Source organism: Pterocles gutturalis, unplaced genomic scaffold (genome assembly GCF_000699245.1).
Source record: "Pterocles gutturalis isolate BGI_N339 unplaced genomic scaffold, ASM69924v1 scaffold7369, whole genome shotgun sequence".
Taxonomy (NCBI): domain Eukaryota; kingdom Metazoa; phylum Chordata; class Aves; order Pterocliformes; family Pteroclidae; genus Pterocles; species Pterocles gutturalis.
Genome location: NW_010130521.1, coordinates 13,145 through 27,461, shown reverse-complemented (window position 1 = coordinate 27,461; position 14,317 = coordinate 13,145). Strand labels below are relative to the sequence as shown.

The 14,317-nt window shown below is 44.0% G+C and overlaps 1 protein-coding gene across 1 annotated transcript in view; it reads left to right on the top strand.

Annotated features, from left to right (window-relative positions):
- Positions 1-10,837, top strand: part of LOC104466722 (cadherin EGF LAG seven-pass G-type receptor 1-like) — a gene marked incomplete at both ends in the record, with an annotated part of 71,019 nt that extends 60,182 nt beyond the window's left edge. Inside the window, one exon of the mRNA XM_010080246.1 lies at positions 10,199-10,837. Coding sequence (XP_010078548.1) covers positions 10,199-10,837 — 639 coding nt within the window. The remainder of the gene's footprint in view (positions 1-10,198) is intronic.
- Positions 10,838-14,317: the final 3,480 nt, after the last annotated feature.

Genomic DNA, 14,317 nt, shown 5'->3' with positions numbered 1-14,317 from the left:
CGAAAATCTAGTAAGAAAAAAGAAAACCTTGGAAACCAAAAATGGGATAAAACATTATATTTTCTCAAAGAAAATATTTTCATTCTGGGGATTTCTAATGAAGTCAAGTTAACTGAAAGTTTGAATGCTTCAGACTGTGGGAGATGGGTGTATTTTGTGTTGGATGCCAGTGGATGGACCTTGATGCTCTCCATCATGTCTCTTGATTTTGATCTACTTCTTATTAAAAGCTCTTAAACATCAATTGAACTTGAGAGAGAAGGAGAGAAAAGAGAGAGTTATAAAGGCTCTGTAACCTTTCCTTTAGGACTTAAGTGTTACAGGTGGGACATCTGTGCCCCAGTCATTGCTCCCATCAACAAATTGGATGTGAACTGAAGCAGCATGAGAGGGTTACCCTGCTTGTGTGTGTACCTCGTGATCAAGCATGTTCAAATCTCCTGGGGCAGAAGGAACAGCTGAACCAACCATTCCTGTGCCTGGTGCATGTGGAAGCTGCCACGTAACCATTACTGCTTGTCCTTCCCCGGGTGGATAGCCCCCTGTTTTTTCCTTATATTAATTTGCAAATGGTCTTACGATAACTGAAACTACAGAAAATAATAAAAAAAAATGCACATATGCTTAAGAACCTTCTCAGTTTCCCAAGCTGTGCTTCAGCAGAGCATGAGCACAGTCAACAACCTGTTGAGCTACCACAGCTGAATTTTTTTGGTGATTTTCTGTTTCAGGGAGCTGGGCAAGTTTCTGCATTGCCCAGTCTATCAATAATTCTTTCAGTTTATAGCTGTTTTGAAAGCTTGGCTATAAACAAAAATTACATCAGAGAAACATGACCATCATCCTTTTTCATTGCTCCCTCCTTTGTTTTCAAGATAGCAAACCTGAACTCCGTCCACCGGGTAGTGTCCCTGTGATTTCACTGTGGGTCGCAGCAAGGAGCAGAGCATATCTCCAGGCAAAAGGAACATGGGAATATGGAGACAATTAGAAAAATAAACCTGACAGATTTTGTTTAGCTGACAATGTTTTGAAAAGATCCCTTTGAGGTTACTAGTAGCCAGTACGGGTGTAAATACTGAGGCAGAAAAGCAACTTCCTTATCGCTGCTACCGGGTTTGAAATTCCCAGGCCTCTGCCCCAGCTCTCCCCCAACCCCCCTTGTCATCCCCAAAATAGTTTCTGTCCACTCCTGCTTTGAAACTGCAGAGAGAGATTTGAGTAGAGCCCTGGCTTAGCCTGGGGAAGTTCTTGCTTTAATCAGTCTGAGAGAGTACAAACGTTTGCAGGGGATAGCAGCATAGGGACGAGGAGAATGGAGCCTTCTGAAGGACCCACGGGTAGCACGGCCAGGCACCCTGAGTGGGGACTCTCTCTTTCAAAGTGGAGTTAGTGACATCAAAGTGTGTTTTTGGGTAAACCAAGCATCCCATGACTGCAGTTAGTTTGCCCAGTGCTTTCATGGATCTTCAAGAAACGTGTTTCGAGTCCTGTATACCACTGGTTACAGGTGGGAAGGTAGAAATGTCCATGAGTAGCCTTTTGGCTGTGGGGTGAGTGGGTGACAGGGCTCCCCGTGCCCAGGCTTCGTGCACCCTGATGCTCGCTGGCATCTCCCCCTGCCCGGCAGCGCCCCGTCCAAGCCAGCTCTGCGGTGCACTGCGAGGGGTGGCTGCAGGCAACGGGAGCCTGCTGGGAAACCAGTGCTTCTCTTTTAGCTATGGACATTTAACTATGCATTTAATTAGAAAGAAAATGTAAATGATATTAAAACCCTTTCCCTTTGAAGTTCAGAGAGGCTTCAAAATTATCACAGTAATTAGGCGATAGTTTTGAGTGTATATGAAACGAGATCAAGCTCATGGGAGGTGGCGGAGCCCCCAGCAAGTCAGTCTGTGAATCTATCTGCTCTAGCGATCTGAAGTAGAGATTTTCATCTGAACAGGTCCGATGAGTGCCGTAAGACACACAGTCTCCGTGGATATTCGCACGAAAAGGGAACTCACCTCTTCATCTGGAGTTTAAAAGCTGTGTCGCAGCTCATGTGCCGGCCATGGAGCAGCAGCAGGGTGGGCTCCTGGGCTGTGCTCCCCCTCCAAGGGTCTGTGCAGCCCGGAGCCAGCGATGCCAGGCAAGGAGCCGGCCCGAGTCCTGGCAATGGGCAGCCCCGCTTCCAAGCATGGCCAGGCAGAGGAGCCTTGCCGGTCCTCAAACAAGGAAAACCAGCCTGAGGTGCATGGAGATGTGCAGAGCCCAGGAAGGAAAATCAGTTTGCATTTTAGCTAGCAGGGAAATCTCCTTGTCAGTAACATGGGCTGAGAGGATCTGGTTATTAGCATGCTCACACTGTCTTCCCACATATTGTACTTCCCTTTAAGTATCCTTCATCCTTGTGCTCTCTGTTCAGAGACCTGCTTCCACCTGCCCACCTAGGCACTGCTGCATCCCTGCCAGCTTCCCCTGCCTGCATCTCATCCCCCTCAGCAGTTGTACCCCGTGTGCCCCAGGTACCTGAAGAGCAAGAGGCGATGATGCGGGGAGGTGTTGGGGGAAGTGAGGCGTCTTTTCAGCCTCGCTGCAGTCAGAATTCAAGAGTGCTTATTCCTGCCAGCAGATCCACCCTCTGGAAATATTCCTCCAGACAAGTGTTACCAACCCAATTAACATTTCAGAATTCTCAGCTTGCAGGTGCTGGTTTCAGAAAAGCGAATGGCAATCTTGTACAGTGTTGAGCAATCCAGTTGGCATCAATTTGTTCTTATTCCCCGGTTCAAACTGCAAACTGAAATATGTTTTTTTTTCTTTTCAGTATTGTGTACAAAGTAAATAATCTTCAACAGCACAGGCTGTGTTAAAGATAATGATTCCAAAATTAGTCCGTGTTTTTTCTCTTACGTACATTGGGAGTTTGCAGTTGCTTTATGCACAGTTTCTCCTCCCACAGCTTGGTGTGTTTTCAGCTGTCTGACGTAGCTGGTACTGCTATGGCTGCTGCCAGGGGGACCGCAGCCCCAAATCCCACTGCACTCCTTCCCCAGGTGTCCCAGATACCTATCTCTGTCAGGATGAAGAGATGACTTGTCTTGAAAAAAGAAGTACATGAAAGTTTCACTTTAAGCAGCCTGTGAACATTGGGGGTGGCTGTGCCTAGAAGTGTCTGGACAGACTTGTCGGGATCCTTTGCTTGCACCAACCCTAACTTCATTTCACAGCTGCGAGCGTGGCGGCTGCTGCTGCTGCTGTGGCAGTGCAGTGACAGGGCACAAGCTGTCATAGCCACAGCCCAGCTCCTGGGTGGGCCGGGGCAGTCCCCTGGGGTGCTCTGAGCTGTGCAGTGGCAGCGGGATGGTGCTGGAGGCAGAGTGGTTAGTGCTGGTTTAGCGAGGGCTGGTTGCTGGTGCAGTCAGACCCAGGCACTCACATGGACCATTTCCTGTCCTCTGGCAGTCTTCCAGCCTTGGACTAGTTAATCCCAGATACCTTCATTTCCCCCAAAGACATTGTTTTCCCCAGGGTGCTCCCCTCCCTTGTAGCTCAGTTGGGACTAAGCTCACATTGCCACTGTGCTTGCATATGCCGCACAGTTCAGCTGCCTTCTGTTTTACCCTGCCCTGTAGTTTAAAATCCCCCCATAATACCAGGTAACACATCCTTCTCTTTCCCCTTTCTGTGACCCTTCTGAACCCTCTTTTCTTTAAAGGATGCTGGGCAACACTGGCCAGTGTTTTCAAAACTGAGCATCTGTGCAGAACGGGAGCTGCAGCTGCTCATCCTTTCTTGAAATTTGGAGATGTCAAGGTACAGATTCAGACACCTGATTTTAGGAAAACCCCTGCACCCTTTACAATTCATGCTGTGCAGTCCATGTTGCATGTTTCTGCTGTTGCATGCTTGCCCTGCTCATCCCTTGTCTTTTGCTTTCTGCTCTTGCTGTCTTGATTTTCAACCCTCAGCCTTTTCCTGGGCAGACTGTTGTTCGGGGCTGCTGGGTCAGGAGTGAAGCTCTGTGTGAGTGCACTGGCAAAGTCTCAGGGAATTTGGCTGTAGGGCCAGTTTTGGCCGGGAGCAAAGCCCACTGAAGTCAATGGGACTCTTCCTGTTGACATAATGGGCTTTGGAGCAGACCTGGTCTTCAGCGTTCTTCAGAGCAGTGGTTCCAACGTGAACCTTTGGCACTGTGTGAATAGTTGATAATTATTTCTATATATCCTTTCCAAAGCCCACAACGTGTGTTGGCAGTCAGTGCTCCTAAATGCACAGAGCTGAGACTGGCAGCCTGAAACAAAGGGACAAAAGCAACAATGTAAGTTTCATGTGGCCAAGGGGAATCATTTCCATGTAGTTTCATCCAGCTTGATATAAAGAAGGAATTGCTTGTCAGCGGCATTTCTGATCCCAAGGAAAGGGAGGCTTTGACAGAATCCATTAGTGCCTGTCTGAAAAATGATAGGATGTTATGCACAATACGTTTATGTTTTTCCAAAGGGAAATGATGAGTGTATTTCTCATGGATGTTACTTTTCTGTTATTGCACCATGTAATATCACTTTTCTGTAGCAAAAGAGAAATTTGTCCTTTTGTCTATTCCTACGACAAAACAGGGACTACTTAGGGATGCACAGAGAGCTGTGGCCAACACTAGCCCATGTGTTCTTGGTGAGGTGCCCTGCAGGCACTCAGACCGGGGTCACATATGCAGTTTCTGTCCTGAAACACTTCTCCAGTGAGGCTGCTCACTACCTGGGAAGATGCAAGATTTGTGTAAATTCACAGTTGTGCCTATTTGTATTTTCCTTCCTGGTAACTTTTTCTGCTGTTTTCACAAAGCATCTAACTTAAGTTCCCACCCACCATTTTCTGTGTAGTTTACTTTCTTTCTCTGCACTATAGGCTCCTGAAGTTTTCCATAAGGTAGAAAATATTTCAAGGTGTTTGTCTTATGGATGCTCATAGACTTCCTGTTTCTACTCATAGAAGTCAAGCTTTGTAGTGCCTACAGCGCTGGTTTGGAAGGGATGATATTAATACACTGGTATTTTATGTATTTTAAATGTTTCCATGGTGGTGGAAGCACACATGCAAGGAAGGGACTCTGCACTGCAAGAGCTGCAGAGTTTCTGAGGCAAACTGAAGCTTAGCACAGGACTGTGCATTTCACTTCTCTGGACATCTGCTGATTTTTTACTGCTGTTTGCTCAGAGGAAAGTGTGGTTTGGGTGTCAGCTCTGCTCAGGCAGCCAAGTGTCGCCTGTGATCTCCATTGCTACGAGCTGGTGCTACTTACGTCCTGCTGTCATCCAAGTGCTTAGGGACATGGTTTAGTGAGTTAGGTGGTGTTGGGTTGGACTTGATGATCCTTGAGGTCTTTTCCAACCTTTATGATTCTATGATTCTAAGTGGTGAAGAGGATGCTAAAAGTCTGGCATCCTCATCATTAATTCAAGGCTTAGTACTGGACTAGGTGTGTATTAACTCCCATATGTAAAGACATGGGTGGAAGCAATGTGGGGTGGAGGTTCGATCATTGAAAGACCTGTTACCCAGCGATGGCTGCTACCCGTGGGCATGCCTGCTTCATACGAGCTGGGAAGAGCAAGAGGTTATTTGAATCTATGGAGTGTCTTTATTCTACGTTTTGCTAGCCAAGGAGTTTGCACAGACATCTGTTATTTCCAGATGTGTTATAAAGCAGAATTAGAATAGATGTGGGTTGAGCCATCCATGAAAGAAAGCTCTGATGCAAAAGTATTTCTAGAAAATATTCAGCTTTGATATGCAGTCCTAAGGCTTTTGTATATAACAAACCAAAAAAAGTGATAATTACTTTATTTCTGCCAACTTAAAAACAAACAAAAAGATCCTTTCTGGCCAGGTACTGCTATTGCCAAATATGCATTTCAGTTCAACTTTGCTGTGTTTACATTTCTACGTAATAAAATTAATTGGTTTATGAACTGCCAGAAGATAGAAAGCTGAGATTAAAGTCTCAGATTTGATTAGGTTTGTTGTAAAGTAAAGGTAACCATGAAACAATGGCTATTTAATAAATTCCTAGTTATTAGTGTATTTTAGAGAGGTTTGAGCTCTTGTCAGCCTTACTCACTTCTCTTTTCTTTGTAGTGTGTCAGGGTATGTGGTTGCTATTAAAGCTTTTCATTAGTTTGATGGAGGATGAAGATGAGTAGTTCTGTTTCTAAGGGAATGACACACAGCAGTGACAGTAACACAAAAGACAACAGTCTGCTTTGATTTCTACCTCCTGGAGATTTCTTTTATAGAAAGCATACATAAAATAATGTAATGAACACCTCTTCTCGTATGCACCTACCCAGCCGTCCAGAATCTTCTTTGTCCATTCATTGATGTGCTAGTCGTTAAGAGTCTTTTTTTTAATCTTTCCACCTTGTTTTTTGATTAAACTTAGCTGCAACAGTTTTTGAAAGAACCTTTTCTGATTTGTTCAGGATAGTCATGTTGCCTTCGTTGCCCCAGTATCTCAGTATTTCAGCATCTGTACCCACTACTCCACAATGTACATGTAAGTGCCATAATCCCCTCTTCATACAAGAGAAGCTTGAGGACAGAGTGACAGAAGCCATTGGTACAAGGGTTTTAGGAGCCAGCACCGCAGAAGGACGGGTCAAATCCTGTCCTCCTCCTTGGACCATCCTGTGTTTCCCTTTTCTCAGACTGTCCGGGTGGCAGGGGCTTGTGCTGCTGAGGTCCAGGCTGTCTGCTCAGGCCACTCTTAGCAGAATCCCTGCGTTTCCCGTCTGCCAGCATAGCTCATATTTTTAGAGCTCCTTCAGGAAGACTCCTGCATCCAGCCAGTTTGCTGAAGCCAAGCAGATGGTGGCTGTGAGAACCGGTGACACCGTAGCCTTGCATGCGTGTATGTATGTATTCATCTGTGCAAAGGTCTGCTCCGAAGAGTAAAGTGTAGCCAGGGTTTCCCCTGCGTAGCATCCCTTGCAGGGTGTTTCACACCCCTGACTGAAGCCATCTTGCATCTGCCAAAACATGATAAGGACTTTTTATAGCTGTATCATAAGAGCTTTTAAAAATCAGATTGTTAGAGCCTTTTTAGCAGAATAACAAATGGGTTGTGCGTATACATCAGATAGCTGCATATGGTGGGCATGTCAGACAGTGAAAGGACATAAAGTATTACTGCTCCATCAAACAGTACTTCCTAATATTATGTTTCTCACATTTTTGGCAGTAAACATTTGAAACTTTCATGGAGTATTTTGTGTGAATCTCAATACCTCTGTATTTAGGGCTTAATTCAATTCCCGATAAAGACAAGGACAAAATTTCCACTTTCTTTATTGCCCTTGTTCCAGACCCTCAAAGCCAATGTTGTCTGTTGCAAGTAGAATAGATACTAATATGGTCCTATAAAACCACAGATTGTTTTAACTTTCCACGAATTTCTGAATGAATAGATGATCAGATCCCGTGATGCTGCTCTCAGACGCACTGGGGATATGAAAGAGGCGCTTGTCCAGCAGCCTGTATAGCCTTGCTGCTCTTTTGTTGCCTATAGTACACATACTCAGCTCCATTTTACTCTCTTTTTGTTTTAATGCTCTGCAACAGGGCTGCACAAAGCTGAATTGGCTTTTAAAACACGACTTCATTTTGCAGCTATACGTCTGTGCCCAGTTTTCTTTTGTGCTGCCTGGGGAACAAGGAGGCTGTGTGGTATCTGACATGGGGCTTTTTCCAGTGATTTATTAACTGTGTCAGAATAGCTGTGTTGAATGCTGGGAAGCTCTTGCATATTGTGACAGTTGATATTGATTATGACAGTTTGTAGACTCTAGTGCGTTGTCAGACAGTGGATTGTATTTTGTCTTCTTACTATACATACCATGGGCTATAGATCATAGTGTTTTCTTAAGAAAAGGACCCATTGTCCAGCGTACTCACTGGTATGAGAGAACTTCTGTAGCGTATTGTGCAACAAATAGCAAAATAGTTCAGGCACCCTATGGGACAGTCAATTGCTTTAGGAAGAAAAAAAAAGTGAATAGTTTGTTCTGCTTCTGGCCTTTCAGGGGAAGAAGCCATGCAGTTGACAGAAGTGGGTAAACTAGTCTAAGGATGTCATTTATGAAAATACGGTGCATCCTGTATTGTCTGTTGGCCAGAAATCCACAGACTGCTCAGGAGGAGGAGGTCACAATGAGGATTTTGGCTACTGATGATTTTTAACAGCTGCTTTGGGTCTTGATAGAGGCTGAAACTACGTGTTTCTAGAATGAGTCTGAGGAAGAGGGGATAAAGATTTCTGTAAACTTGGGAGAAAGTGAAAGCCGGCGCGTGAGCTGCTGTGAGGGGCACGTCAAACAGATCACCCCAAATAATGACCTCTTCTGACTGTTTTAGATAGGCAGTAGTAAAGTAGCACACAGGAGAAAAGATTTTTCTATTTGCCTAAAAGCTGCTTCAGTGTGGAAAAAAGTCAGCAGCTGAGCTTTCACAGATAACTTGATCAGGAGGAGGGAGTCAAAAGCCATTTGGTTAATTATGCTGCTGTAATTTACTATATTGCTGCTATATTATTGGAGCAAAAAACAAAAGGCACTTGAGGTGTAGCTGTGACAGTGAATAGGAAAGGAACCATTATGCTTTTTCTGTTTCTGAAAGACCTTTTACAAGAGACCATAATGGGCCATTAACTTTCACTTTGAGATAGTAAACCTTAAAAAAATGACCTTTAGCAATCTTTGCTATTGGAATTTTGGTCTCACACTGGGTTTAGATTGATTCAAATGCAGTTTCTGTTGTGATTTTACATTGATGTGATTCAAAATCAATTTCTGCACGTAGCTTATGGTTTAAATGAAATAAATGTAATAGTAGGTCACTTGTGAAACGGTAATTTCTGGGATACTTTGAGCTGTGACTGTGGCACTGAGCTGGGACGTAGGGGAACAACGGGATTCAGTTCTTAACCCCGCTGTGGGACTGATATTGGCCACTCAAACTGGTTCATCTCTCTCATGAGATGAACTTATCCCTGTTTCTGGTTGTTTATTTACACTATGAGATCTCTGAGATGGAACATTTCCTATTGGAAGCCAGTCTTGATCTCCCTTGGATTTCTAGATGCTTCTGTAATACTAACCATGTTTTCTGTAATGTGATCTGTGTTTTCTTAATGGGTCCTTAATGTTAGCAAGGAGGCAGAATTAAACGAAATGGTTTGGTTTCAGTGATGACACAACTTCCCATTCCATGGTCACATCGAATTTGGGTTAATTATAACACTCACTGTGTCATAATTATGTTTCATAATGACAGAATGCTCTAGAGTTAGTACAGTTCACAGTCCTACTGTGAATGTAGCCTCAGGTGAAAAGCCTGTGTGAAAAGAAAAAAAGCCCTTGTGAAAGGCCTCAGGGTGTACTGAGATTTTACAGTGGCATCTCTCAGTCCAGTGTCAGGTGTTAGTGCTATATTTGTATATTTATGGGTTTTATTGCAAAACATCCACAGCAATGTCAGAAATTCTTTAAAGGAAGGATGAAATGGAAGAGGTCTCACTACAGACATATTTTGCTTGAATTTTTTTTTCTAACTTTAATAAAATACTTTGAAGAAATTAGGTGTGAGGAATGAAGAAGTTCAGGTGTTCAGATGTGAAGATGTGTTTCCTTAGGTGATTTTTATCTAAAGGTCTGGTCACAATTTTCTGTATATGCATAGTCCTGGATCCTTAAGCCTGAGACCATGCCTGGAGAAGATAATTTTGATGCTGTGCTGTGAAAAGTGTCAGCTTCCCAGCACCAGTTGTAGACTAGCAGTGACTTGTATGAAGATCCACTCAGTTGCTGTCATGAGAGGCTGCTTCCCTTTGGCTTCCCCTTGGCCATCCTGGGGCTCTCGGGCTGTCCGTTTGCTCACTAGCCCTTGACAGTTGTTTGTCTGGGATGTTCTCCAGGTGTTCTAGGCTCTTCAAGATGTCTCTGACCCTTTGAGTTGCAATCCTTAAGAGACCTTGTTTTGTTTTCCCGAGTAAAGGCACTGGTAATCACTGCAGAAGGTGGATATATTTCCTTCTCCCATCCTGGTGCCCTGAAATGCCTTGCCAAGTCTGTTTTATTTCCAGGGGACTGCGGGAGCCTCCTTGTCTGTAGGTTGAAGCCTGCTCTCTGACATTGCTGTTACCTTTCTCTCTTCCCTTCAGACGGTGTCCACAGTGTCACGGCAGTCTGCACTCTGCGTGTCACCATCATCACGGACGACATGCTCACCAACAGTATCACGGTGCGTCTGGAGAACATGTCCCAGGAAAGGTTCCTTTCTCCCCTCCTGTCCCTGTTTGTGGAGGGCGTGGCAACAGTGCTCTCCACCGCCAAGGATGACATCTTCGTTTTCAACATCCAAAATGACACGGACGTAAGCTCCAATATCCTGAACGTGACCTTCTCAGCTTTGCTCCCTGGTGGCATTCGAAACAAGTTCTTCCCCTCTGAGGACCTGCAGGAGCAGATCTACCTCAACAGGACCCTGCTGACCATGATTTCCACGCAGAGGGTGCTGCCCTTTGATGACAACATCTGCTTGCGTGAGCCCTGTGAGAACTACATGAAGTGCGTCTCTGTCCTGAAGTTCGACAGCTCGGCCCCGTTCATCAGCTCCAACACTGTCCTGTTCCGCCCCATCCACCCCATCAACGGGCTGCGGTGCCGATGCCCCCCAGGCTTCACAGGTGACTACTGTGAGACGGAGATTGACCTCTGCTACTCCAACCCCTGCGGAAGCAATGGGCTGTGCCGGAGCCGAGAAGGGGGCTACACTTGTGAATGCTACGAGGACTACACTGGTATGTGTTTATCTTATCTTTGACCCGTGATTTATATGTTAGACCATCAGCCAGGCCAGCTCTGTGTCAAGCTGAAATTGCTGACATTCTTAGTCAAAGGGAGAAAAACTCCTGACGCTGCCTTCTGGTGAGGAGAAGGCTTGTGAGTGTCACACGTCACCTCAGTAAGTCCCGTATCTCTGAGCGCTCGTGGTGGTAGGAACTGTGCATTGCTCCAGGACATGCAAGGGGGCCAGCAACTGCTGAGGCAACTCATGTTGTGTGAATTTCTCCTCAAAACGCTTTATGCAAATGTATTTCTTTTATCTGGAAGGAAAAAGGTGGGACACATTCCCTGCTTCTTGGTTTTGCACGTTAATGCCTTCCTGGCCCTTAGCAGTTCCTCCTACCACGGCATAGCGGGGGTGCGCAGCCTCGGTAGGTCATCAGCCCTTGGTCATCAACAGGTGCAGGGCATGAGGATGGCTCACGGTCCCTAGAAGCTGCAGTAACACACATTTATGGGAAACACTGCAAGTCAGTTCCAGTTTATAAATGGCCAGAGAAACTCCAGAAGGATGTAGCTTCTGCCAGGCTTGTCTCCAGCAGCCTGCTGAGGAACATACTTTGCCTCATCATGGACTTGACAGCTAATAAAGATCAAAGTGGTGCTTCTCAAATTCTCCTGAGGAGCTATGGAAGAATATTAGCTGAATGTTTTCTGGTGCTTCAGTAAAGTCAGTGGGATTATTTATGTATTTGAAATTGCACACGCATTTAAGCATTCTGCACTGACGTGCTGCCAGCTGTAATTTATGCTGACAGCTCAGCAATGTCTGCTGTGACCTCCACAAACAAGGGGTGAAGCAGAGGGGGCTGTTCCCAACGTGGCCTCTCACTGCTGAAGTTATAAAAAATTGACAACATAAATTATTTAAGTCTCCATGCAAAAAAATTCTACATGATGTGTATGCCTACTGGGCTGGATCCAGCCCTCTAGATGGAAGGGTTTTCCTTCACTTTCTGTGGCTTTTGGCTCAGGGCTGTAATTAAAAATGCAATGGTGGAAGGAGCCAGCAGTCAGTGAGCAGGGCCATGGCAGCAGCAAGTGAACTGGGCTTTCCCTGGTAAGAGGGACAGGAGATGCTCCCCGAGCTCAGAGCAGGGCTCAGGACAGCAGGACCTTCCTAAGGGGACAGAGACAAACTTTTTGCCTGACAAGTGAAACCCTGAATAGAGCTGAGAGAAGGCTGGGATATTTGGTCTTTGCTGAGGAGTAGTTTTCCTGCCAGGCTTCTCATGAATGACCAGTGAAATACATTATGAAGTCCATTATCCATTGCATACAGCTGATGCAAAATACGTGCAGCATTGGGCATCACAGAATAGATTTTATGACCAGTTAATTTCATTTACCATGTTTATGTACTATTATACTGCAAATAGGAATGGTTAGAAGCAGCAAGTTTCATTAAACGAATATGCATATAAATAGAGTTAATTCATCCATGTCCTGGGTTTTGGAATGATGTGCATTCCTGTAGCAAATTTTGAGGGTCTCTTGCTAGAAATCTTCATGAAAAAAAGCCTAAATATACTTAAAAAAAAGAAAGAGAATAAACTTATATTAATAATTTATGAACATATTTAATAATTAATACCGTAGTCAGAACAGACACAGTACATATTTGGAGGAGAGGCACCGTATTATTCATACACAAAGAAAGATTTGATCTCTAACTGTATTTTCAGTGCATAGTTGTTGAGTTAAAACTTAACTCTCCTGCTGCCAGGATATTAAAGTGATCAGAAGTTAAGGAGTGCGCACTGCTTATAGCCATGTCATCTTTAGGTTTCAGAGTTAACCATGCTTCAGTGGAACACTTTATTCTTTGGAAGGACAGCTCGGGTCATGATTGCAGTCAGGTTGGCCAGGGGAAAACACGCCCAACCATGATCAAGAGGGCTCTAGAATCCCTTATCCCTTGTCGATTTAGAATTGATACAAATATTATTCAATATTTTTGTTTTATTGCTAAACGAATGCAGTAAGAATTTTATATCTACTCTGTGGCTAATTTATGTTACATTAGTGCCTTTAGGCTCAATGTTGCATGACAACGTTTTTTCCATCAAACTTGACACACTTACCCACATATGGTGGTCATTATCATCTCCTTTACAGAACAAGGTGGAAAATGTTATCAAGTAATCTATTACCAAAAATATTTTATGAAGATCCATTATTGAATCTTGTCCCAATCTCCTTTAAGATCTGTCATTTTACCTATGATTTTTGTCCTTTTAAATAATACATTCATAACCATTTGCAATTTCAATTTATATCTATTAATCATAATAGTGTGTTTTCTGCTTGTATGTAAATATTTCTTGTTTGCAACGATTCAGATTTTATAACTATTTAATATTTAAACAGCAGAAGCTGGTTTCAGTAGCATCAGTGTGTATTGGCTCACGTAATGCAGCAATCGTAAATTGGAATGAGCAGAGAATTGCGAAGGCTTAAAGTTGGGAGATTCTGGTACTACTGAAATGTTACCGCAGTATTAACTCAGTGTAGTAACATACCAGTGTGAGGTACTTATCCATCTTTGAAGTAATTCTAAAAGATGAAATATGAATGGTAGTAGTCAATGAAACACAGCCTGCACTGGAAGCTCTCACATTTCCAATTCCCAATTAAAAGCCTACGTAGAAAAATAATTACAAGAAAATGCTAAGATCTGTCATCTCTCTGCAGAGATACACTGTAACTCAATGAGAAATCACTACACAATCATAACCCTGTACTGAATCTGTCCGACTGGTCACCTGTTAAAAATATAGCATTTATTTCCTGTAGAAGGTCATTATGTCCTATCTTAATCGGATGGAATTTCCCCCCATTTTTCCACCGCACTTTGAAGCCCTCCATTTGTTTTGATGTAATTGTTTGTCATTTATACACGATGAAAGTTCCTCTGTCTTCAGGAGTCTTCTGTTACGGGCGCAAAGGTAAACTGAGCTTCTACAAGGTATTTCTGAAACCTGATTACTGTCTAGTTTGGGGTGATTTGGAATTAGCTTCACTTCCTGTGATGTAAGGAGTTGAGTGAAGAAGGACATGTATTTTTAATCACGTTTTTTTCAGAATAGAGACCCCTTTAACTTTTCTTTATACACAAATTAGCGTAGAGAAGTGAATAATGTACACACTAACAATTTTGCCATTGATGGCAGGGAGCTGTCTGCATGGCTAAAGGGTTAAAGGATGGAATTTAAGTTGAACAAACAAATTTAATGAACTTAAACACTGTGGAAAGCCTGTATAATTTTTCCAGCTGTATTTCATGTATCTTTGAGTGCTGCAGAAGCAGCCAAGATGAACTGTAGGTGATTTGCCACAGTGGTTCCAGAATGAGCCATCGCTGGGTCCTCCCGCTGCTCCCTCGACAGCTCGGTGCCTGTGGTCCTTCTGCTTGGCAGCCACTGAGGCCGTTC